The 20,269-nt window shown below is 53.4% G+C and overlaps 12 protein-coding genes across 12 annotated transcripts; 9 read left to right on the top strand and 3 right to left on the bottom strand.

Moving 5' to 3' along the window:
• Window positions 1-116: 116 nt before the first annotated feature.
• Window positions 117-1,574, top strand: PHACADRAFT_251605 (uncharacterized protein). The gene has a single exon (XM_007393050.1). It carries the CDS (start codon window positions 355-357, stop codon window positions 1,288-1,290), a length of 936 nt encoding a protein of 311 aa, XP_007393112.1. The 5' UTR covers window positions 117-354; the 3' UTR covers window positions 1,291-1,574.
• An 88-nt stretch (window positions 1,575-1,662) lies between these two features.
• PHACADRAFT_139043 (uncharacterized protein) lies at window positions 1,663-3,281 on the top strand. Its single transcript, XM_007393049.1, has 8 exons — window positions 1,663-1,816; window positions 1,869-1,940; window positions 1,991-2,115; window positions 2,170-2,243; window positions 2,299-2,305; window positions 2,355-2,399; window positions 2,449-2,528; window positions 2,591-3,281. The coding sequence occupies exons 1-8, from the start codon at window positions 1,753-1,755 to the stop codon at window positions 2,877-2,879; spliced, it is 756 nt and encodes a 251-aa protein (XP_007393111.1). The 5' UTR covers window positions 1,663-1,752; the 3' UTR covers window positions 2,880-3,281.
• A 23-nt stretch (window positions 3,282-3,304) lies between these two features.
• On the bottom strand, window positions 3,305-3,475 carry PHACADRAFT_53441 (uncharacterized protein; the record flags this gene model as incomplete). The annotated part of the gene is made up of 1 exon (XM_007392700.1): window positions 3,305-3,475. A coding segment is annotated over one exon (171 nt), but the record flags the coding sequence as incomplete, so codon positions are not given.
• A 36-nt stretch (window positions 3,476-3,511) lies between these two features.
• On the top strand, window positions 3,512-5,204 carry PHACADRAFT_139039 (uncharacterized protein). The gene is made up of 7 exons (XM_007393048.1): window positions 3,512-3,840; window positions 3,900-4,115; window positions 4,170-4,214; window positions 4,265-4,306; window positions 4,369-4,490; window positions 4,548-4,790; window positions 4,849-5,204. Exons 1-7 carry the CDS (start codon window positions 3,786-3,788, stop codon window positions 4,948-4,950), a joined length of 825 nt encoding a protein of 274 aa, XP_007393110.1. The 5' UTR covers window positions 3,512-3,785; the 3' UTR covers window positions 4,951-5,204.
• A 473-nt stretch (window positions 5,205-5,677) lies between these two features.
• PHACADRAFT_90884 (uncharacterized protein) lies at window positions 5,678-7,530 on the top strand (the record flags this gene model as incomplete). Its single annotated transcript, XM_007393047.1, has 7 exons — window positions 5,678-5,824; window positions 5,889-6,076; window positions 6,186-6,335; window positions 6,391-6,526; window positions 6,583-6,813; window positions 6,864-7,400; window positions 7,450-7,530. The coding sequence occupies 7 exons, from the start codon at window positions 5,678-5,680 to the stop codon at window positions 7,528-7,530; spliced, it is 1,470 nt and encodes a 489-aa protein (XP_007393109.1).
• Window positions 7,531-7,811: 281 nt separating this feature from the next.
• Window positions 7,812-10,196, bottom strand: PHACADRAFT_251600 (uncharacterized protein). Its single transcript, XM_007393046.1, has 8 exons — window positions 9,601-10,196; window positions 9,463-9,541; window positions 9,233-9,413; window positions 9,019-9,185; window positions 8,864-8,964; window positions 8,663-8,804; window positions 8,346-8,614; window positions 7,812-8,294 (listed from the first exon to the last, which is right to left on the bottom strand). Exons 1-8 carry the CDS (start codon window positions 10,126-10,128, stop codon window positions 8,145-8,147), a joined length of 1,617 nt encoding a protein of 538 aa, XP_007393108.1. The 5' UTR covers window positions 10,129-10,196; the 3' UTR covers window positions 7,812-8,144.
• Window positions 10,197-10,931: 735 nt separating this feature from the next.
• PHACADRAFT_116052 (uncharacterized protein) lies at window positions 10,932-11,758 on the top strand (the record flags this gene model as incomplete). Its single annotated transcript, XM_007393045.1, has 3 exons — window positions 10,932-11,204; window positions 11,331-11,598; window positions 11,649-11,758. Coding segments are annotated over exons 1-3 (588 nt in total), but the record flags the coding sequence as incomplete, so codon positions are not given.
• Window positions 11,759-11,796: 38 nt separating this feature from the next.
• Window positions 11,797-12,554, top strand: PHACADRAFT_251598 (uncharacterized protein). The gene is given in 3 exon segments (XM_007393044.1): window positions 11,797-12,107; window positions 12,127-12,436; window positions 12,465-12,554. The coding sequence occupies 3 exon segments, from the start codon at window positions 11,912-11,914 to the stop codon at window positions 12,538-12,540; spliced, it is 582 nt and encodes a 193-aa protein (XP_007393106.1). The 5' UTR covers window positions 11,797-11,911; the 3' UTR covers window positions 12,541-12,554.
• A 37-nt stretch (window positions 12,555-12,591) lies between these two features.
• PHACADRAFT_88720 (uncharacterized protein) lies at window positions 12,592-13,504 on the top strand (the record flags this gene model as incomplete). Its single annotated transcript, XM_007393043.1, has 3 exons — window positions 12,592-12,912; window positions 12,968-13,292; window positions 13,344-13,504. The coding sequence occupies 3 exons, from the start codon at window positions 12,592-12,594 to the stop codon at window positions 13,502-13,504; spliced, it is 807 nt and encodes a 268-aa protein (XP_007393105.1).
• A 54-nt stretch (window positions 13,505-13,558) lies between these two features.
• PHACADRAFT_158797 (uncharacterized protein) lies at window positions 13,559-15,259 on the top strand (the record flags this gene model as incomplete). The annotated part of the gene is made up of 1 exon (XM_007393042.1): window positions 13,559-15,259. One exon carries the CDS (start codon window positions 13,559-13,561, stop codon window positions 15,257-15,259), a length of 1,701 nt encoding a protein of 566 aa, XP_007393104.1.
• A 480-nt stretch (window positions 15,260-15,739) lies between these two features.
• Window positions 15,740-16,508, bottom strand: PHACADRAFT_90575 (uncharacterized protein; the record flags this gene model as incomplete). The annotated part of the gene is made up of 4 exons (XM_007393041.1): window positions 15,740-15,883; window positions 15,941-16,030; window positions 16,084-16,210; window positions 16,261-16,508. The coding sequence occupies 4 exons, from the start codon at window positions 16,506-16,508 to the stop codon at window positions 15,740-15,742; spliced, it is 609 nt and encodes a 202-aa protein (XP_007393103.1).
• Window positions 16,509-16,756: 248 nt separating this feature from the next.
• On the top strand, window positions 16,757-18,786 carry PHACADRAFT_251589 (uncharacterized protein). The gene is made up of 9 exons (XM_007393040.1): window positions 16,757-16,881; window positions 16,937-17,172; window positions 17,232-17,316; window positions 17,372-17,409; window positions 17,459-17,552; window positions 17,724-17,826; window positions 17,983-18,142; window positions 18,476-18,525; window positions 18,712-18,786. Exons 1-9 carry the CDS (start codon window positions 16,821-16,823, stop codon window positions 18,749-18,751), a joined length of 867 nt encoding a protein of 288 aa, XP_007393102.1. The 5' UTR covers window positions 16,757-16,820; the 3' UTR covers window positions 18,752-18,786.
• The last annotated feature ends 1,483 nt before the right edge of the window (window positions 18,787-20,269 follow it).

Below are 20,269 nucleotides of genomic sequence, written 5' to 3'. Positions count from 1 at the left end.
TCATGGCGGCGGGCTCATCAAATACCCCCAATGGCCAAGCCGCGACAACGCTCAGTCTCAGCCCCCAGCTAATGGTAAGCCCGGCGTGCGGATACATGTGTTCTTGTAGCTGACCTGCTGCTCTCAGACAAGGCTAAAGCCAGCCAAAATATTCAAGAACGCCATAGAGTCCCCGCCATTACCCTCACCAAGCACCTTCTCTGGTCGCCCGCCACAGGCTGAACAGAAACATATAACCGGCCTCAGCTTCGACGATAGTGGAAGCCAGGTGATTACCGCGGCGGAGGACGAGACGTTCAGGTTGTACAGCTGCAAGACTGGCAAGCAAGTTCCCGTCAGCTCAACCTCCGATATATGTGGCTAAAGCGTCTGGACAGGACTCTGAAGACCCTCTATTCCAAAAAATACGGAGTAGACCTGCCACGATTCACCCACAAGCAGACCACCATTGTCCATGCATCTACAAAGGAAGATGACACCATCCGATACCATTCGTTGCACGACAACAAGTACCTGCAATACTTCAAAGGCCATAAGGGGAAGGTAGTTTCTCTCGAGGTCTCTCCTGTGGACGACGGCTTCATGTCCGGCTCAATGGACAAGACAGTACGTCTATGGGACCTGCGTTCTCCCCACTGTCGTGGGCTGCTGAACCTGCCAGCGCCGCCGGTGGTTGCCTACGATGCATCTGGGCTTGTCTTCGCCGTGGGCGTGAATACATACGCGCGGATCCTCCTCTATGACCAAGCCAACTTTGACAAGGCGCCGTTCCTTGTCATTACTCTTGATGATCCTACACTTGCTCTCATAAGCTATCCGCCTCGACCGATCTACATGACGTCGCTCGCCTTCTCGTCCAACGGGAAGTACCTCCTAGTTGGTTGCTCCGGCAATGCCCACTACATATTGGACGCGTTCGAAGGTCATCTACTTGCCAAGCTGGAAGGTCCCGTTGGGCTAGAACGTCGGAAGATCAATGCCAAAGAGACCATCGAGCCTCAGCGTGGGATCAGCGGAGAGGAGGTTTCCTGGACACCAGACAGCAAGTTCGTCGTTGGAGGGAGCCTGGATGGCAAGATCATGGTCTGGGATGTCCGAGAGTTGCCGGTGAAAGAAGGGCCCGTAGACCACAAAAACCACCCGCTTCGTTTACAGCCTGTTGCGAAGCTGGATGGGCACCCGGGCCCCGCACGTTGCGTCCAATTCAACCCACGCCTTGCTATGATGTGTTCAGCCGGTGCTGAATTGGTAAGTATTACCGTCTTTGTTCGGAGTTCTGTTCTATGCTAACGACGCGTGCCTGCGTACAGGCATTCTGGCTTCCCGACATGTCTCCCGATCCCGAAGAAGTGGCCAAGGACCTGCTGAAGAAGAAGTCTGTCTCGTGAGCATTTGTTAACCTCTTCGTGCAACTACGAGTCTACTATAAAATCGAGGACGTTGGGAGAATCATTCGCGACGCGTCGTAGAGCTCACATGCGCCACTGTCTGACCAAGTCTTGTTCTCACAAAGCTGTATAGTGTACTTGTTTGCATAGTAATATACCATTCTGTCGAGTACGGCGTGCTGCCGGATGCAAGCACCATGGTTTGGCTCCAGAGAGCCATCAAAGTCACCAACGCGTCACGCGATTGAGCGCTTATTGCTTTGGACGTGGCACGCGAGAGCCTAGCATCCACCGATATCCACCCCTTGTCGACGACTCCCCCTCTGGTTTCTGGTTTATCGGATAGTCGGTCGTGCTGCCTACGATGCGCTTCCACAGTCTCTTCGGCCTTGGTGCATTCGCTGCGCTCTGCCAGTTTGTCGCTGCGTGTAAGCGTACCCTTTTCATGAGCTCAGCTCCGGACCTGACTTCTGTACTCAGCTCCACTTGCGAATCCCGGTGAACCAGAGATCGTAGTGACTGCAGCATTCCCGGAGGATAATGCTTTTTCTCGTACGTAGCCTGTATTTCTGGCTGCAAACTGTGTCTGAGCTGCTTTGCAGACGTTGTCAACGGCCAACGGAACGAGATCCTCGTCACCGTTGAGAACAAGTCGGAACGCAATGTGACACTTCAGAACATTGCGGGCTCATTCCACCACCCTGAGACGAACAAGCTAATCAAGAATGTACGTAGTAGCCTCTTACTCTACATTAGGGCAGTGGGCTAAGGAATTATTTAGACCACTGCGCTCCACTACAAAATTCCTCTGTTGCAAGGTGCGCAGATGAAGTTACCGTATTCATTCTATAGCGAGTGAGTTCGTCTTAGCTCTCTCCTGCCAATTTCAATGCTGACTATGCTCGCGTAGATTCAAGGTACGAAGAGTTCCTTGCCAGCTGTACCATTCTTATACCACGCTCGCAGACCGGAGACCTGAGACTCAATATTTGGGTTGAGCACGAGACCGATGTATGTCCTACACACTGTACCACTCGTCGAAGTCTGATCAATATCGCAGGGCGAAAAATACCGCGTCCACGGGTACGACTCCGTTGTCAGAATTGTCGAGCCGGAGGGCTCCTTCTTCGACATCCAGATGTATGTCTAACACCGCATAATGGCTCCTGACGTGTGTGGCTCACTACTGACTGTCGCTTCAGGTGGATAACCTACCTCATCGTTCTCGGTTCCCTCGGCGGTGTTGGCTACTACGCGTACCTTACCTTCGTGCCCCAGCCAAAGAAGCGCAAGGTCCCAACTCCTAGTGCACCGGTGGGCACTGTCACTGCTACCGGGGCGGGTGGCTACCAGGAGGAGTGGATTCCTGAGCACCATCTTAAGAAGCCCAAAGTTCGCAGGACCAAGTCCGGTGCTGCCACAAGCGGCGATGAGACTAGTGGTGTCGAAGTCAGCGGCACAGAAGGCCGCAAGCGTAAGGGTAAGAAGTAATGGAAGTGGCAGTCTAAAATGCGCCTCATTGTGGCTCCTCGTGTGTGCTGGTATCTATCGCTCGCATTATCTGTTTTTAGCATACTTCTTCAGCCTTTGTAGCTTGCTCTCGGGAATGGTATTCTGCGACGCCTATAATGTTGCTTTGCAGTTAATGTGCAGCGGACTGAACGCTTCGTCCAGCTGAAGCGTCGCGTGTAAGGACTTAGAGCACTAGACGGGGCAACGGTAGCGCGCGAATGTGCAGGCGGACTATGCCGGAACAACACACGAAGAGCATGATACAACCAACAGTACGTCGTGTTGAGCAAGGATTCAGAGGCGGAATGATAGTGCGATTGGTGTTCTCTAGACATCAATGTGCTTGTATCCTAGCACCTGCCAGAGCTTGAGCGTTCGTCCGCGGAAGGTAAAGACACACGACTCACTCTGTTGTCCTTCAGCATCTGGGTGTACCGATCCGCAAGATCTTGGCAATTTTCGAGATGGTTCACTCCCTCTACGCGGTAGCACTTTTGCAGCTTGTCGCGCACCAGACGTGCCTCCATGGCGCGGATCCAGGACTCCCTCAGAGATTCGTCCCGTTCCTTGAGCCTCTCTGTATTATGTATAAGAGCATTGCTCCTGGTGTCTTGAACGAAGACGTACTGGTGAGCTCTTCTACTCGTGCTTGGTCGACGTCCATGGTTTGGTCGAGAGAGCTCGGACGTCTGCGTGCCCGAGTGTGTTTGCCGCTGGCGGGAAACCACGTGGCGGTCAGTTGGCTCGGTCAGTGGCACCCCCGACCGAAAGCATCTGAAATTCTGAATACTGTATGCGCATGCTGCCGTTTCACGAAAGCGGTTGGATATAATACGGTTTGGTACTCTCTGTCTCTTCTCCCTTCATAATTCGTCGCTGTTGAGCATGTCTTTTCCCATCAGCCTTCCTCAGGGCAAGCCTCTGGTCACAGTCACCCACCGTGAGTTCAGGCCCCCTTCGATGCCCAGATGAGCACTCATGCTCTGCTTGTCTGCATAGCTACAAACGCTCTCTGGGTGCTTGAGCTACACAATGGAGACGACAGCAGATTAACTCATGATCTTATTGGCAAGGCATTTTTGCCTGCCTTGGACGAGGTCGAACGCAGCTGGAGACAACAGTGGCGCGAAGCACAGCAAACCGAGGGCAAGGAAGGTGGGCGTGGTGCACTCGTCCTTGTTGGCAACAGGAAACAGAACAAGTTTTTCAGTAATGGTAATGTCATGTTCAGGCTTTACCGGCAGCGGTGCTGAACTCATCGGTATGTAGGCTTGGACTACGAGAATTCGACGAAGGACCCGCTCTTCTTCCCCAGTATGCTTCACCGGCACTCATATAGCCGTATGAGCTAACGACAATCACAGAACTCTATGACCCCATGCTTCACCGGCTTCTCACCTTCCCGAGTATGTATTACTATGCCCGAATCGCATGTAAGAACACAAATGCTGACAAGAGGCTACACCAGTTCCGACCATTGCCGCTCTCAACGGCCACACGTTTGCCGGTGGCTTCATACTGGCGCTCTGCTGCGATTATCGGGTCATGACTGATGGGAGCAAGCGCAATGCCTGGATGTGTATGAACGAAGTAAGTGTTCTCTTGCGTTATTGACCTAGGTCGAGCCTGGCACTGAGGCGTATTTAGGTGCACTTCGGCGCTGCTTGGCCGTACCCGTTCGGTCTCATCGTCCAGGCCAAGGTTACAGATGCGCAGACAGTGCGAAAGATCGCACTTGAGGGCTACCGCTTTACTCCCCAGGAGGCTTTGAAATGCGGCTTGGTTGATCACATCGTGCAAGGTGACACCGAAGCTGTTCTGCACAAGGCGCAAGAAGTTGCTACCATCGTCGGGGCGCAGGCTCAGAGCGGTGCATGGGGAATAATCAGAGTGAGCCCCGCACTTGAATTGCGCGAGTTTGACGATGTTCTGATGTACTGCGGTCCAGAGCGATGTCTACGGTGAGGCCGTTAAGGCGCTCCGTCGAAGTGGCGAGTTCAAGCGAAGGAGTGTTGCCTTGGAGGACGCAGAGGCCAAGGCTCGACTGTGACATTGAGAACCTACCGCCTTGTAGCATTTGATATACCGAACCTATGGACGGATTCATCGAGATGGAATGGTAATACACATACTTCTTGGGCCTTCTTCAGTGATGAAAACTATTTGCATGGTGACGTCGTTCACTACATCAGCTTTTTGTCGTTGGGATCGTCTGTGATGTGTTAGTTGTGCTCTGATACCGCCATCGTCGCTAGCGATACCCAGACGACTTTGAAAATGGCCAGGCCGAACTTCGGCATCTGCTTTGTGGTCTACTGGATAAATTAAGAGACATCTGGGCGGGTCGCCACTGCTGCAAGATGACGGGCAACGTATGCTCTAAGGATATCTCGGAACACGAAGACAAAAACAGCTGGGTCGCAAGACGACCGATGTGTCTCATTGTGCGTTGCTACACGTGGGTTGGTCCCCCAAACAGGCGACTAGTGCGTGGTTAATGTAGGCGCTAGGCATGTAGTCCTCGTTGCCCTTGGCAACACAAGGTACAATCTTCTTTGAGCTCGATTGCGGCGGAGGGTCCTCCCGAGTAGCATATAAGACCTGGTAGCCTGCATGGTCTATTCACACTCTTCCTTCCTTCCTTCCTTCTTTCCTTTCCTTCCATCCATTCTTTTCTAAGGCCGGGCCTTTAGCTGTTCCTTAACTTTCAGCTGTCCTCTTCCTATAGCTTTCCTTTGAAAGGGCCTTCATAAATCCTTATACTTGCTTCCCCAGCTATGCAGCTCGGCTTCACATTTTCACTGCTCCTTGCGAGCCTTCTCGTTCTGCTTTCTGGAGTCGAGGCTGCACCTACGAAGCGAAGTGGTCTGGTCACCCTTCCTCTCAAGAGGATTACCCAGACCCGCTCAGATCTTCACCCGCAAGTGGCACGTTCTCATTGTCATCTCGCCGGATCTTCAATCAATTTATTTACTCGCATTTGTATAGCTTCTGCAACAGCACATCAACCGCGGTCTCAAGCGCTATGCGCGCATGACTGGCCGAGATGAGCCAAGTGCCCTCGAGCTGCGCGCGAACCTTCACAAGAGGCTCTACATCCCTGCTGAAGGACGCCCCGGTCCACGCAGGGTGAATTCCAAACGGTTCAACAGACATGGATCGAAAGGCACGCAGGCGTAAGCACCGTATCAGTTATATCGCATACTGAAGTCTAATTATACGGTCATTCAGTGGTGGCAACGGCAACCCTAAAGCCTCTACCGGCAATGCGACCCCCGCCGGTAGTGCGACCTCCGCCAGCAGCGCGACCTCCACCGGCAGTGCAGCCGGTAGCGGTGCAGGTTTCTCTGAGATTGATTTGGAAGCTGAAGATAACGGCGGCCTTACGGATGCCAACCCGCCTACCGCGGCCAACTCTCTTGGCCTTGACATTGAGTACGTGACTTTCCAGGCAAATCACTTCTGAACCAGCCTATAATCCACTCTGCAGGGCTTACGATGTTGGTTATATCGCCACTGTCCAGATGGGAACCCCGCCTCAGGACTTCAAGCTTCTCATGGACTCCGGTTCCGCGGATCTCTGGGTTGGCGGTGAGCAATGCCAATCGACAGAGGGTGGAAATTGCGTACGCCGTCTTCCCGCCTTCGTACCCTGCTTCAACCCGGGCTAATCGTCTACTAGGGCAATCATACCTTCCTAGGCAATCAGTCCTCCTCGTCCTTCGTCGACTTGGGCAGTCAGTTCCAAGTGACTTACGGATCTGGTGCTGTTCAAGGTGACATTGTTACCGACAACATCAATGTCGCTGGCCTCGCCTTGAACAATCACACCTTCGGTGTCGCTACTGTTGAGACAGATGATTTTGCCGATGACTCTGTGCCCTTCGACGGCCTGATGGGTCTTGCGCAATCCGTAAGCTATCCTTCCGTTTGGCAGTTGCAATTCACTCACAATGGTCCTAGACATTGTCGGAGCAGGGTGTTCTTACGCCCGTCGAATCCCTCGCCCAAGCCGGCCTCATCAGCGACGCTATCACCTCGTTCAAGATCTCCCGTCTTGCCGACCAGAAGAACGACGGCGAAGTCACCTTCGGTGGTCTTGACCCGACCAAGTTCGATGCTGCGACGCTGACCACCTTCAACAATGTCAACACGGAAGGCTTCTGGGAGGGCGCCATGAGTACTGTATCCGTTAACGGCCAGGATCTGGGTCTCCAGGGCCGCACTGCTATCCTCGACACCGGCACTACCCTCATCATCGCACCTGATGCCGACGCTGCCGCCGTCCACCAGGCCATTCCCGGCGCTCAGTCCGACGGCCAGGGCGGTTTCACGCTCCCATGCACCACCAACGCGAGCGTCGCCCTGACATTCAGTGGTCAGCAGTTTGCGATTGATACTCGTGATCTTCTGTTTTCGCCAGTCGACCCTACCAATCTCACTGGTGACTGTGTCTCCGGTATCTCCTCTGGCCAGATCGGTGCTGCAACAGAATGGCTGGTCAGTATTCGAGATCCTCTGTCGCAGTACGACGCTGACCTTCACGCAGGTGGGAGATGTCTTCCTTAAGAATGCCTACTTCTCTACCGATGTTGGCAAAAACCAGATTTCGCTCGCTAAACTCGTGTAGTTGACTCTCGGAGAGTTGCAGACCGTGCTCGCTTTTCATTATTCTGCTTTGGGATAGCGCCGGCATCCTTTCCCTGTTATTTCTGCCTAGTGCAGCCTGCTTAGCAATATAAGGATTTGAAAGAATGAAAATAGTAACACTCACTGTTCGGCCGACGACAGCACTGACGCTTCGAGGCAGTCGACAGTTGACACAAGAGGAGCAATTTCTATGGTCTTGCACCACATTATATGTACAGATACTTTGACCGCAGAGTGCAAGAACAGGGAACGAAGTTGAGGGCGCTATATGTGAAGAGACGAGATCGATTAGGCGATACTGAGCGCGGCGATGACCAGGATGTAGAGACACAAGAAGCTGTTGTAGCACTAGTTGCAGGATGGTTGTACAAAGACAGCGAAAACACCTCCAGGTGCGGAAGAATAACGTAGCGAGTAAACGAGGACATGAGCGAGCGAGATAAGAACAGGAAAGGAGAGCAATACTGTAAATATCGTTATACAAACGTCTTATTAGACATATTGAGCGGAACCTGTCCGTTCCTGAGCCAGTCCGCGCGATCGGGTAGGGTCAGGGTCGTCGAAGAGTGTCGGAAAATCAAAGGAGCGTGAGTGTTAGTACGGGTCTTCAGGAACGCGGATCTGGAAGTATGGATGGCTGAGGGCGTCGCGGACTGAGATGCGCTCCTCGGGATCAAACGTTAGCAGCCTCCTGACAAGGTCCAGGAAGTGCCTGTTCGTGGTGTCCGTCGGTGGGATTATCTCCTACACGATTATTGGTGAAGTCAGCACAAGGAGAACAGTATAGTGACGGACCTGTAAGCTGCGGCAAGCGCGTACTTCTTTCTTGCTCTGTCTGGTAGCCTTCGGCTTCGGCCAGTCCAGCTTGCTTGCTTCCTTGAAGTATTCTGGCTTTGATCGTGATCCCATGCGAGCGAACCGCTCCGGCATCTTGCCCATCACTTGCTCCATCATTGCGAGGTGCTCAAGGTTGTCGTGGGTTTGGAACAAGGCGACTCCAGTGTAAAACTCGACAAGAATGCATCCAAGAGAGAACGCATCACAAGGATATGACCACCCAAGCCCTAGTAAAGATGAGCGAGCATGTCAGTCAACTAACCTAGAGCGCATACCGAGTATGATTTCAGGAGCACGGTAATGCCGTGTGGATACCACACTAGAGTGATATTCCTCTTCAAACGTGGCAGACCCAAAATCGATAAGCCGAATCTCAGTTGACTCGAGAATCTTTTTGGCACGTGGTGGAGCATTGCGCTTCAAAGGAATGATCTGAGTTACACCGAGTCTGTAGGCGGAGAGTATGGTGAGCTCACCTTGCCATGCACAGGAACATTTACGAACTTATAATCGTTATGAACGAGCAGAATATTCTCCGGCTTGAGGTCCGTGTGCACGAGATGCAAGTCATGAAGGACTGGGAGTTCCGAATTTGAATCAATTGGAATGTGACATTCCAGAGGCTACTCACAAGCAACGCTACCCAACAACTGCCGAGCAAACGACTGTATTTGGTTCCGTGGGAACGAGGCAAAGTCATTCTCCTTGAGGAAATCGTATACACACATGCCCAGTAGCTCCGAGACTAGGCATATGTGATTCCGATGATCGAACCAGTGAAGAAGGTGGATGCATTTACTAGAAGAACACGTCAGCACGAACGACAGCGCCCATCGTTGACGTACTGCTTATTGGTAGGGTCCCGCTCTTTGAGCTTCTGCAGCACGCGAACTTCTATCTTGCTTGCATCGCGATACTTGGGTATAGCACGAATGATCTTGATTGCGACCCTCTTGTTTGTCTCCGTGTCGATAGCTTCTACGACCTTGCCAAAGGTCCCTTGCCCCAGGAGCTTGACAGTCTGGTCTGGAGGGCGGTCAGCGATACCAGAAAGTGGCGAGAGAAAGCGACGCACAGCGCCTATAGATCATGTCGTTGGTACGAATGATGTAGTGACCTTCCTTGTCGTCGCAAGGTTCAGCGTCCTGCGACATCTGTTGAACACCAGGACGATGAGGCGCCACGGAGCATGGGGAAGGTTGGGGATACTCACATCTTCGAGAGGTGCGCCGCTGCCCCCCGCGTATGATTTAGCATTAGCAGTTGATACATTGGCTAAATGACCGTTGGCGGCTGGCCTCTTGGCCACAGTGCTGGCGACCTCCACGAGATCTCGCTTCCGCTTTTTAGGCGGAGGGACTGCTGCTGAAGAACTTGACGACTGCTCCTGGGCCTCAGCAGCAGCGCGAGCTCGTGTCCTCACAGGGGCAGAATACACCGGGGGCTGGTACGACGAGGAATAGAGGTGATTGTGCGTCGTAGTAGGGGTGGCAGGGGAGACGGTCGATGGCGGCGGGGTGTCGTCGATGACGATGACATCTCGTACTTTGCCCGAGTTGTCGAGCTCTTGCACCTCGCTGTAGCTGACCGTGTACTGATGAGGACGCTTGCGCTTGCGTGTTGGGACCGGCGGCGTAGGCATGGCATTCGCAGCGCCGTTGACCCCACGATTGAGGTTTAGGGTGGGGTGAGGGTACTGTGGGAGCAGCGACGGCGCAGAGTACTGCACCGCAGTCTGCATTGTTTGTGTCGCCGTCGAGGACGTGGTGGTTGAGAAGAAAGAGAGGAAGGGGGCTGTTTATCTGGCGATAGACAGTGACAGTGCGAAACGGGATGAGGGACTCGAGACTCAGACGCTGCACGGCACGACGGAGCTCGCCTATTATTTGTTGTTTGGCCGATGTAGCCACCACCAGCCACTTTTCAACTCGGTTCTCCTCTTCAAGCTTACTCAAACCACCAGCGATTCTCACGGAAAATTGCGAGACTGTCCCTAGCCCTAGAACGTGCCCCGTACACTATCTCCCGCTGACTCTCCGTGCGCGTCTGGATCCAGGCCGATTCTCCTGACAGCCTCGTTTCGAACTGTTGCGATCTTGCAGCGTGTAAAGTAAAAAATATATTGCTTAAGTTCCTCGTCATGCAACGCAAGTTTTGGCCCACCGACGACGCAAGGGGGACTGTGCGCGCAGCGGCAATAACACACAACGCAAAGTAACAAACGGCTTTCCCAAGGTGGCCTGTGCGAGCCAAGCGCTGCCATTTTGGGCCGGATAGCCCTTATTGTACTTATTTACGAGATCATATAGTCTTAAGATATTAAAATCGCTAGACAACTCGCAATCCCCATGCGCGGACCGCGTCCTGATGGTCAGCTACGTGATGCATGAAGGGTGCAATCTCGAGTAGGCAGAGTATGTTGCAACTGTGCATCGCAAGCATTCAGAGTGGTCGTGCCAGGCTTTAAGACGTTTGTGGGCGATTTCTCGTAATCCTTGTTATGGCATGGATCCGTAATTCAGATTCCGAATGAGTCTATTTACCGTCCAAACAGTGAACCCCAGGTCGCCGCTGCTCCCGTCCTCGACGACACACCCTCCTGGGTGCATGATGACTGCTCTAGTGTCTCTGCAACAGGCTGCTATGAGAGTCTCTGCGACTCCATCTGCTTTACCGTCGACGTCGTCCAGTCCGACAGAGAATGGTACACCGTTTTATCATGGACCTGACGACATACCCATTGATCCAGCCCTTCACGGCCCACAAGTCGACTCGGCATTGCTGGTGCCTAACATTGTGACCAACGGCGGCGTCGAGGTGAGTGGCGTTGTCATCCGTCGTGAGACTAAACGCTTGGACGCGGACGCGAACCGCGACGCGAGACGCGGATAAATGAGTCGCGTATGTTCTGTTAAGGCGGACGGCTGACCTACATTGTTCCAGATTCCAGTCTTACCCGAGCCTCTTCAGAAAATCTCCATCCAACCCCACTTGCAATATCTCCAGGGCCCGCAAGGCGACCCCTTCGCTCCGCAACCTCCTCCGTCCTACTTCCCGGCGGAGGTCGAGCTCTCGATACCGCCCAAACCTCCCAAGAAGAAGCGAAAGCCACGTCGTGAGACCGAGTGCGGCCTTTGTGGCGGTGATGACTCCAAGAACAAGGCAAGCGAGCGCGAGCGTATGGTATCATGTGCAGATTGCGGTCGTAGTGGTGAGTGACCTTACCAGCTGGCGGTGCAAGTTTTCTTGACTTTCGGTCAGGGCATCCTACCTGCTTGAAGCTCACAGATCAGGCAAAGACAATTTACTCATACGAATGGCAATGCACCGAGTGCAAGACATGTGAGGTCTGTCATGAAAAGGACGGCGATGTGCGTGCTTTCCCGTCATCTCCAGTTATTCTCTTCACCTCAATTATTCATCAGAATCGCTTTTTACTATGCGACTCGTGCGACAGAGGTATATTTCTAGGATTATGTCGCTGTATCGTGCTGAAAATCATTCGACTCAGGTTGGCATATGGAATGTCTCGATCCACCCATAGAACAAGCCCCACCGGGTTTGTGGTACTGCCCTGCATGCCCAACTCCCATTCCAGGGCCGTCTTCCGAGCCGTATGCTCAGGCAGCCGAAGTCGATGTCCTCACTGCGTCTTCCCAGTTACCCGCGCGCGAAACATCTGTGGCATCCTCGTCTCGTTCCGTAGGGCCAGCGAACACGGTGACAAGTCGAAGAAAAGGGAAGGCCAGGGCCACCGCGACAGATGATTCCGAAGTGGATATAGAGAACGTCGTCACACCATCGCGACCCGGTAGACATAAGCCAATTGCGAAAAGTAGACTGGCAGCCGAAAGCCAGCTTCGCTCAGAAACCGAACCTGAGGTGGAAGAGATCGTTCCTTCGGATCTTGCTCGCCCAAATAAGCGTCTACGTGTCAGGCTTTCTTCACCGGTACCGCCGTCACCTAAGCCCACCAAGATTCGCTTGCGCTTGCCTGCTCGGAAGGGCAAGGAACGCGCTGAGGACCCCGACGACGGAAAAAAGGGCATGTTCGACGACATTCTACCGCCAGAAGAGCGTGATGTTGGCGCAACATCCATCTTGCAACCAGATAAGACTCGCTTTGAGAAAAGTCGGTCAGCTGCAGACGTAGGTCCTGTAGCCGTCTTCATCCGCTCTGTCTAATTTCTGTCAGGAGAAGCTCATGCCACCGCCGCCACCACCACCTGATCTGAATGTAGATGAATCACCTGTAGCCGAATCCTCGACAAGGCCTCTGCGGTCGTCGCTGCAGAAAGTTACACCGGCTCCTTCCGCTTCACCAGCTCCCTCTACTCCATTACCCACGGCACATCCTGAAAACTACCTGCGAATACGATATATCCGGTTCGGCGAGTTTGACATACAGACATGGTTCGATGCGCCATTTCCAGAGGAGTACATGACTATACCTGACGGCCGCCTCTGGATATGCGAGTTTTGCCTCAAGTACATGAAGAGCAAGTTCAACGCATATAGGCATAGGGTCTGCCCTTCCTTTTCATCTGTGCGTATCGTAGGTATACTGACGTCACACTCAGCTGAAATGCAAGATGCGACATCCTCCTGGAGATGAAATTTACCGCGACGGCGCGGTAGCCATCTTCGAAGTTGACGGGCGAAAGAACAAGATATACTGCCAGAATCTATGTCTCCTGTCGAAGATGTTTCTCGACCACAAGTCCTTGTTCTATGACGTGGAGCCATTCCTGTTTTACGTGATGACGGAAGTGGACGATGTAGGGGCTCGATTCGTCGGCTACTTCAGCAAAGAGAAACGTAGCCCGAAAGACTACAACGTGAGCTGCATTATGACACTCCCTGTGCGTCAGCGCCAAGGTTGGGGTAATCTTTTGATCGACTTCAGTACGTCTCAGCCGAACCAGCCGCCAGTCGGTGATTTAATTTCTGCCATAGGTTATCTCTTGTCGAAAAAGGAACACAGGACTGGTTCGCCTGAGAAGCCGCTCTCTGCCCTCGGCGCGCTCGGATACCGGAACTATTGGACTTTGGCTATAATGCGTTTTCTTCGCATAACGCCGGGAAGCCCACGCTTGGAAGGTATGCCCAGAACGTGATCAATAATGTGATCACTGTCCTGATGTTGAATAGATATCAGCGCAGCTACATCAATGACACTCGAGGACATTTATACGACTCTCGTGCATCTGAACATGATAGACATCCACGATCGCGTCCCGACTCCGCGCCCCCTCCCCGGACAAGCCATCAAGATCATCAAAGGTCGTAAGAGCAAAGTAGCGCGGAAGAACCTACAACGTTCAACTGCTCATGACGACGAGAAGACGAAGGGTTCTTTCGTTACGCCAATCTCATACACCGTCAGCTGGGATCCTGAAGATGTCGAGCGGTACCTTGTAAAATGGGAGGCGAAGGGCTATCTGAGGCTCAATCCAGAAAACCTCAAGTGGAGTCCGTTCTTGATTGCTCGGACTAAGAAGTCGGACGCTCTGCCAGCTGAGGATTCGGTGCCCCCTTCAGCGACCACTGAAGCTCCTACGCCCACCGCTGACGTTTTGGTTTCCCCACTCGCTGGATCATCTTCTGATGTATTGCGCCTGGAGAATATCTTCGCGTCGCCGGCACTAGCCTTATTCGACGACGACAATATCGTCGAGATAGCGAGGCGTCCAAGAACTGATGAAGACGTGCTTGTTCATGCAGAATCACCTGAGGATGGTTCCCAACATACCCCAACACGCTCACAACGGCAGCATTCAAGTTCTCCTATACTCGTGGACGTTACGCCTCGACCCAAGCGACCTCGAAGGTCTACCACAGGAAACGTTGGCGCTATGTCTACATTAAAGAAACGGCCGGATCGTCCAGCTGTGAGGCGGACACGCTCGGCGGCTCAAGTCTCCGGTCGGCTGAATGATGCAGATCTTATTGCGGAGGACGCAGCTCTTGCCGCTCGTCTCGCCATGGAAGAAGATCCTCCACGACGCCAGCTGCGATCACGCTCGAATACTGAGCAGTCTCTGATGAGACCCATCTCCCCGTCCACGCCCAAGTCGATATCTCCGCGCAAGCGCAAGCGCGTTGAGTCTCCGCCCAGCACCCCGACCACACGACAGACACGATCTCAGGCATTGCAGTCGACGCCGTCCCGACCAGTGCCGAGCCGTCGCTCATCATCTCAAAGGATACCTGCCAAGCGACGCAAGCCTCAGCGTCGACAATCCCGCCTGACGAAGGAAGTAATTAATGGCGACGAGGCGAGAAGTGTCGCTTCGCCAGAGCCAGAGCCAGAGCCCGAACCCGCTGCGGAGTATGAGCCTTTTCAGTCGCCAACATCCACGCTTCCCGATCAGCCTTCAGTGCTCGCAACGGATCCACATGCGGATGCGGATGCGACTTCTGAGGATAAGCCGGACGCTGCCCGAGACATCGACGCTATGGAAGTCGAGGAAAACATGGTGCCAGCCCACATTGAGCTTGTCCCCGACGATGATGCTGTGTACGAGGACATGGAGACACCACACACTGGGACGAGTAGGCACAGCGTCGGGCGGACGAGCGACGATACTGTGTACGCCGCGGAAGAGCAGCTCAGAGCAGCAGACAAGATGACGCCGCCTGCGGTTTCCGCCGCCGTAGTCGAGCTATCGATAGAATCAACCGCCCCTGCTGCTCTAAGTGGTCAAACAACTACCGAAGATGCACTTGCCGAGGATGACCCTGATCTTGATGCAGAGGGAGAGGAAGACATAGAGGGAGAGCTAGACGCTGAGGGCGAAGATGACATCGATGCGGAAGGCGAGCCGGACACTGGTGAAGACCTCGAATTCGAGCTCGATGATGCATATTAACTGGTATGTAGTCTACGCACGCGTAGTAATATGCTGTATTGCTAGGTTTTTCAGGTATTTGTAGCATCACTTTCTTGAGGTTTATGCTAGGGATATTCGTATGATAGTACCAGGGCTTGATAAGATATGAGCACATTTTAGCTTCATGAGCAGATGCAAGTTACAGGAGTCTAGGCGACATTCTGCGAGACATATCACCTGGATCAAAGCCCTGCACCTTTCGACGCTTCATTATTGTACATCTCCTCCTGTGACATGCCTTCCTTCCCTTTATACTTCGGCATCGTGCTGAAAATGAGCTCCTGAGTGAGCATCGCGAATCAGCGACTTATCATAGCTCTTACCCGTCCTCAGCTGTGAGTTCCTGCATAAGCTCACTCTCACCCTTGTGACCGGACCACTTGGGTATGCCGTCGGGTACTTCCATGACCCTGGCAGACGGACGGTCAAATAGAGTTAGATGCGAGGTCAAGCAGCTACTCACCGTTCTTTGTAGAATATATGTGCCGTGGGGTGGAAATCCTTGGGCACCTTGCCATCTTCGAACTTGAATGAGCTTGGATACGCCAGGACTGTGTTACGACCCTCGTCAAAAATAGGCGAGCGACACTGGTCGCACGACACCTGGGTCGCGCGGTCAGAACCCTCACTGCGTAGCGAATACTACTACCGATGACGAACCTTGCAGGGGACGTGATGTTCGTCGGATCTTTTAGTAGTACTGAAGAAGTGCAGGCTATTGTCTTCGTTCTTGATCATCCTCACGGATGTCTTGGGACATGATTACTATGCAGTAAATACAGGTTAAGACAATGGACACTCACCTTTGGAAAGATAACAGCCCATTGGAAGGGCGCGCCATGGAGATGCTGACATTGACGACAGTGGCAGTGTTTCGCGTCCACAGGATCCCCGTGAAACTCGAAGGCGACATTACCGCACCAGCATTCACTGTTAATCTGTCAAACGTGCAATAGACAGTATCACACGGCAACACTCACCTGAAGTATTTAGGGACGAACTTGTCACTCGTCCAGCTGTATGGTGGTTTGGTTAGAAAGTCGTGCTCAGTATCACCGCCTTGCCGGCTGGGGATGGGAGCAGTCCAACCAGTATCTGGCGTAGGCTTGTAGCGTAGTTTTTCATGACGGTCTTCTGGGGGTGGATGGGGGATGGTCGAGTGTTCGCCCTCGCGCACTTCCGCCTCTGGATGTGCGTTGGGCTTCACACGACTGTGCTCCTGTGACATTGTTGTTCAAGCTGTGTGGGCTGATATGCTTGCGTATGGCAAGGATACAAAAACTGCTACGTGATACAAAGCTACAATCCTGGCTCAAAATTTATAGCCCCCGGGCTGCAGCTCCTTCTCAGTTTGCCTGACGTCACTCTCCGCGTAGTTCCATCGCGCGACACGGGCGCGTCCACAGCGGGGCTCGCTGCACTTCGAACATTAAACCACAACCACGACATCGCGCGCGTCGACTACAGGAACAAAAAGTCCATAGAGAGTGCAGAACCTCCAAGTTTATCTGACCGCAAGTGCCGTAGTTAGTCCGCGAAAATGCCGCCCGTGTTCTCGCGACTCCTTCCAGTTCTTACAAGCGCATACACCCTGCAGACAGGTGAGTCGAGGACGAGTCCGAGGACAATCTACACTAACTGATACATTTTACACAGCTTTTGCTCTCTATTTTGTTCCCAGAGCTAACGAAAAGTACTATGACCTCGCAGGCGCATTAGGTTTCTTGTCCACGACATTTGTGTCCCTTTACTACCCCTCTCTGAAGACAAAGTTCTGGGATCACATGCCTGATACGATTTTGCCAGCACTCAGTACCTTTGCTCCAAGGCAGCTATTGGCGACAGCTGCCCTGAGCATGTGGTGCATACGTTTAGGTACATTCCTAGCCATGGTCAGTTACGGTCTGGAGGGCAGAATATGCAGCGTGATTAATGTCGTCTCTTGTGGCAGAGAGCACTGAAAGCAGGTGGAGATTCTCGATTTGATGAAGTGAAGCACCAGCCTGGCAAGTTTGCTGGTTACTGGATGGCTCAGGGTGCGTGCCCTCGGTGCTTTTACGCTCCTACGCCCCCTTGACTCGCTCGATACAGCGACTTGGGTGTTCCTTGTCGGCCTGCCTGTCTATCTGGTATGCATTGAACTTTGGTCGCATCTCATATAACCTGACTTGGATGTAGGTTAATACCATCCCGCCTGCGGCACACTCACCTTTGGGTGCCCGGGATCATCTTTCAGTCTCAATCTTTACCGCCTCCTGGCTCCTTGAGATCGGTGAGTGGACGAAACCTTCATCGCTCGTCTATATGCAGAGATGATCCTGTCGACACGTTTTTCTGCTTCTATGCCACACGCTCTGCATTGCCCCTTAAGCACATATTGCGCTTCTTTTCCTCCTGACCTTCTAAGCCTCATATCTGATATGCCCCCTGCGCGCCTCGACAGTTGCTGATCACCAGAAGACGGTCTGGCGGCGCGCTAAGGACAACAAAGAACACGATGAGCAGTTTATTAGCACCGGCTTGTGGAGTTTGAGCCGTCACCCCAAGTACGTCAACCTAAAAACGTTCACGGACCTTCTCGTCCTCCCCGGGAGTTCCAAAATCTGCCTCTGATCCGCAGTCCAGGGCTGCTTAAGAGAGTCCCTCCCGTGGCGTCTGTCTACAATACTGCACTTTTCATTGGTACTCATCTTCCGGGGTAGTTACGTCGGTGAAGTATGCCTTTGGGTGGGTATATGGGCGTTGTGTTCGACGTCCTTGACTGCGCCTTACGTCCCCCGGTACACCTGGCTATTCACCGCAGTCTCGCCCCTCATGACCTACTTTTTGCTGAGGAAGGTTTCGGGAGTCCCACCATTGGAGGTATGTCCACACTCTGTTTTGTCACGGGCTTACTGTTTTTGTTATTATTGCCGGCGATACGAACGCAATGATTCCAGATGGCACAGCATTGTGTTCCGACGGTGTCTCTTGTACTGCTGACTCGGCTTCGAAACCTTTCTGGTCCTTCAGGTGATCCTGTCCGCGAAGCCGGGTTAGCCTGCGAACAATATGAGCGCCGTCTACGTTCTCGGCCCTTTTTCCGTTCGCTCGCCCATCTCATCTATCCTTTTCCACTTCGCCTTGCGTGGGAATTTTAGCGAAGCTCGTGGATACTGCTGCATTGCATGCTAACTTGGACATTCCACCTCTCAGAAAGCTGGCGACAAAAGGTTTGCTGGCCCGAAATGGGATCATTACAAGCGGTAAGCGACACTCCTGCAGGTCATCGCGCGTCACTCATGGCAGAGCCTTCTCACCCTTACCGCTGTCTTGCACGAACCTGCACGACACAATACCCATCAAAACACCCTCCGTCGGCTCTGCCGTAATCTCTCCATCGTCGTCGCGACGGGCATGGTGTTATCGTGGCATTCTGACGTCGGTCACAGAACTGTCCCGATCTTTTGGCCCTGGGGAGGGATGTCCTGAGCGGCAGCTCTTTCGATATTTTGTACAGCGGGCTTCTTCAATGGGATATTCCTGTTTACCACCGCTGAGATTGACCCACAATGTGCCTGATTTCGGCCGACACAAGATGGTTCTCAACTTACGGGCGCTTGGCGCAGTGGTAGTGCGCCCGCATCGCATCGAGGCTCGTTGGCTAATTTCCATATGCAGTGAGTTAGGAGTTCTAATCCACACCTGCTCTTGAATTTTTTTTGTGCGAGCTCAAATCGCTGACAGCGACTAGAACGTCAAGATACGCGTTGAGTTGTGGGGCCATCTGGCGCAGTGTGTGGTGCCTGGCAAGTGAGCAGTGCAGGTGCTGAGAACTGGCATCGAAGCGGTGAGGCACGGGCGGTAGATCACCGTGATCCAAGTTCTAGCCTAGTTAACGTTGATTGATGAATGCTTCCCCGGTGTACCGATCTGAACTCAGTTTTTACGTTGTGGACACAGGCGCGTTATGACAGAGATAGCACGGCAGTGGGCAGCACGTTAGTTACCCGACGGGTCGGTGCCCCATACACATGAGGCCCTATAAAGGCACACGACATCATGCAGCAGCGACTGCCCGCAGGACACACCTATCCCCACCTATCGACTAGCACTGTACTCCCCAGCGAAAATTCCCTGCACGATGTCCTCTCCGCCGCCGCCACACGCAAGCACACCAGCAGAGCATGCCGCTGTGCAGGACTACCGAGCTAACGTCTGGACGCCGTTTCAGAACTGCTACGAAGACCGATGGAGCCAGTGTAAGTCCCCGGTCGGCACCCATAACCAGACATCCGGCTGACCTCCCGCGACGCAGCACGGTGGGATGCAGCCATCCGTAAGCGACCGTCGCGCGTTCCCGGTCTCCGGGCCCATGGCACCCACTTACGCATGCCGTCTATAGGTGATTTCAGGAAGCGCCACGACATGGGTGTACTCGAGGCTCTGCGAGCCAAAAAGGTTCTGCCGCCCTGGGATGTGCTCGAGGCACAGCTGAAGAGGGGCCCCCCGCCGTTCCTGCGCCCAGGCTGGACGAGCCCGCTGGTCGGCCGGCAGGTCGACCTGAGGTGGCTGGACCCAAACGCGTTCACGCGTATCAGAGGCACGATGGACGACTGGCATGCGTCCAGGATCGTTCTGATCGAATTTTGGGCAACGTCAGTGGCCACTCCCGCTATGTTTCGATGTGATCCCGTGCGCTCATTTATCTGCATTTTGATGTGTACATAGGTGGTGCCGCGTGAGCGTTATGCTTAATTCCCGCGCGACGAAACGCTGACTCATATGTCACAGCCTTGTCATAACGTGTTCGCTCATCTTTCGCACCTGGCCAATAACGAGCCGAGGGTGAAGGTCATCACTTTCGCGGACGAAGGAATCTTCAATGGCGCACCCACAGACGTTGGCGTGCTGAAGCAGTTCATTTTTGCCAGGGGAGACATGAACTATCCCATCTTTGTCGACAACAATCACGTCGCCTACAACGGTACGTGCCGTGTTGCAGTGTCG

This window comes from Phanerochaete carnosa, assembly GCF_000300595.1.
Source record: "Phanerochaete carnosa HHB-10118-sp unplaced genomic scaffold PHACAscaffold_3, whole genome shotgun sequence".
Lineage (NCBI taxonomy): Eukaryota > Fungi > Basidiomycota > Agaricomycetes > Polyporales > Phanerochaetaceae > Phanerochaete > Phanerochaete carnosa.
The sequence above is the reverse complement of the archived record's forward strand: the minus strand, read 5'-3'. Positions and strand labels throughout refer to the sequence as shown.

Coding starts and splice junctions, on each gene's coding strand:
- PHACADRAFT_251605 (XM_007393050.1), top strand. CDS start 355: ATGTGGCTAAAGCGTCTGGACAGGACTCTGAAGACCCTCTATTCCAAA.
- PHACADRAFT_139043 (XM_007393049.1), top strand. CDS start 1,753: ATGCGCTTCCACAGTCTCTTCGGCCTTGGTGCATTCGCTGCGCTCTGC. Junction 1,817..1,868: donor CTGCCAGTTTGTCGCTGCGT/GTAAGCGTACCC, acceptor TTCTGTACTCAG/CTCCACTTGCGAATCCCGGT. Junction 2,116..2,169: donor CGAACAAGCTAATCAAGAAT/GTACGTAGTAGC, acceptor GGAATTATTTAG/ACCACTGCGCTCCACTACAA.
- PHACADRAFT_139039 (XM_007393048.1), top strand. CDS start 3,786: ATGTCTTTTCCCATCAGCCTTCCTCAGGGCAAGCCTCTGGTCACAGTC. Junction 3,841..3,899: donor TCTGGTCACAGTCACCCACC/GTGAGTTCAGGC, acceptor TTGTCTGCATAG/CTACAAACGCTCTCTGGGTG. Junction 4,215..4,264: donor GGACCCGCTCTTCTTCCCCA/GTATGCTTCACC, acceptor CGACAATCACAG/AACTCTATGACCCCATGCTT.
- PHACADRAFT_251600 (XM_007393046.1), bottom strand. CDS start 10,128: ATGCAGACTGCGGTGCAGTACTCTGCGCCGTCGCTGCTCCCACAGTAC. Junction 9,186..9,232: donor CGGGACCCTACCAATAAGCA/GTACGTCAACGA, acceptor GTGTTCTTCTAG/TAAATGCATCCACCTTCTTC. Junction 8,615..8,662: donor TGCTCCTGAAATCATACTCG/GTATGCGCTCTA, acceptor CATCTTTACTAG/GGCTTGGGTGGTCATATCCT.
- PHACADRAFT_251598 (XM_007393044.1), top strand. CDS start 11,912: ATGTCTCGATCCACCCATAGAACAAGCCCCACCGGGTTTGTGGTACTG. Junction 12,437..12,464: donor GACGACGGAAAAAAGGGCAT/GTTCGACGACAT, acceptor CCGCCAGAAGAG/CGTGATGTTGGCGCAACATC.
- PHACADRAFT_251589 (XM_007393040.1), top strand. CDS start 16,821: ATGCCGCCCGTGTTCTCGCGACTCCTTCCAGTTCTTACAAGCGCATAC. Junction 16,882..16,936: donor CGCATACACCCTGCAGACAG/GTGAGTCGAGGA, acceptor CATTTTACACAG/CTTTTGCTCTCTATTTTGTT. Junction 18,143..18,475: donor CGGGAGTCCCACCATTGGAG/GTATGTCCACAC, acceptor TCCACCTCTCAG/AAAGCTGGCGACAAAAGGTT.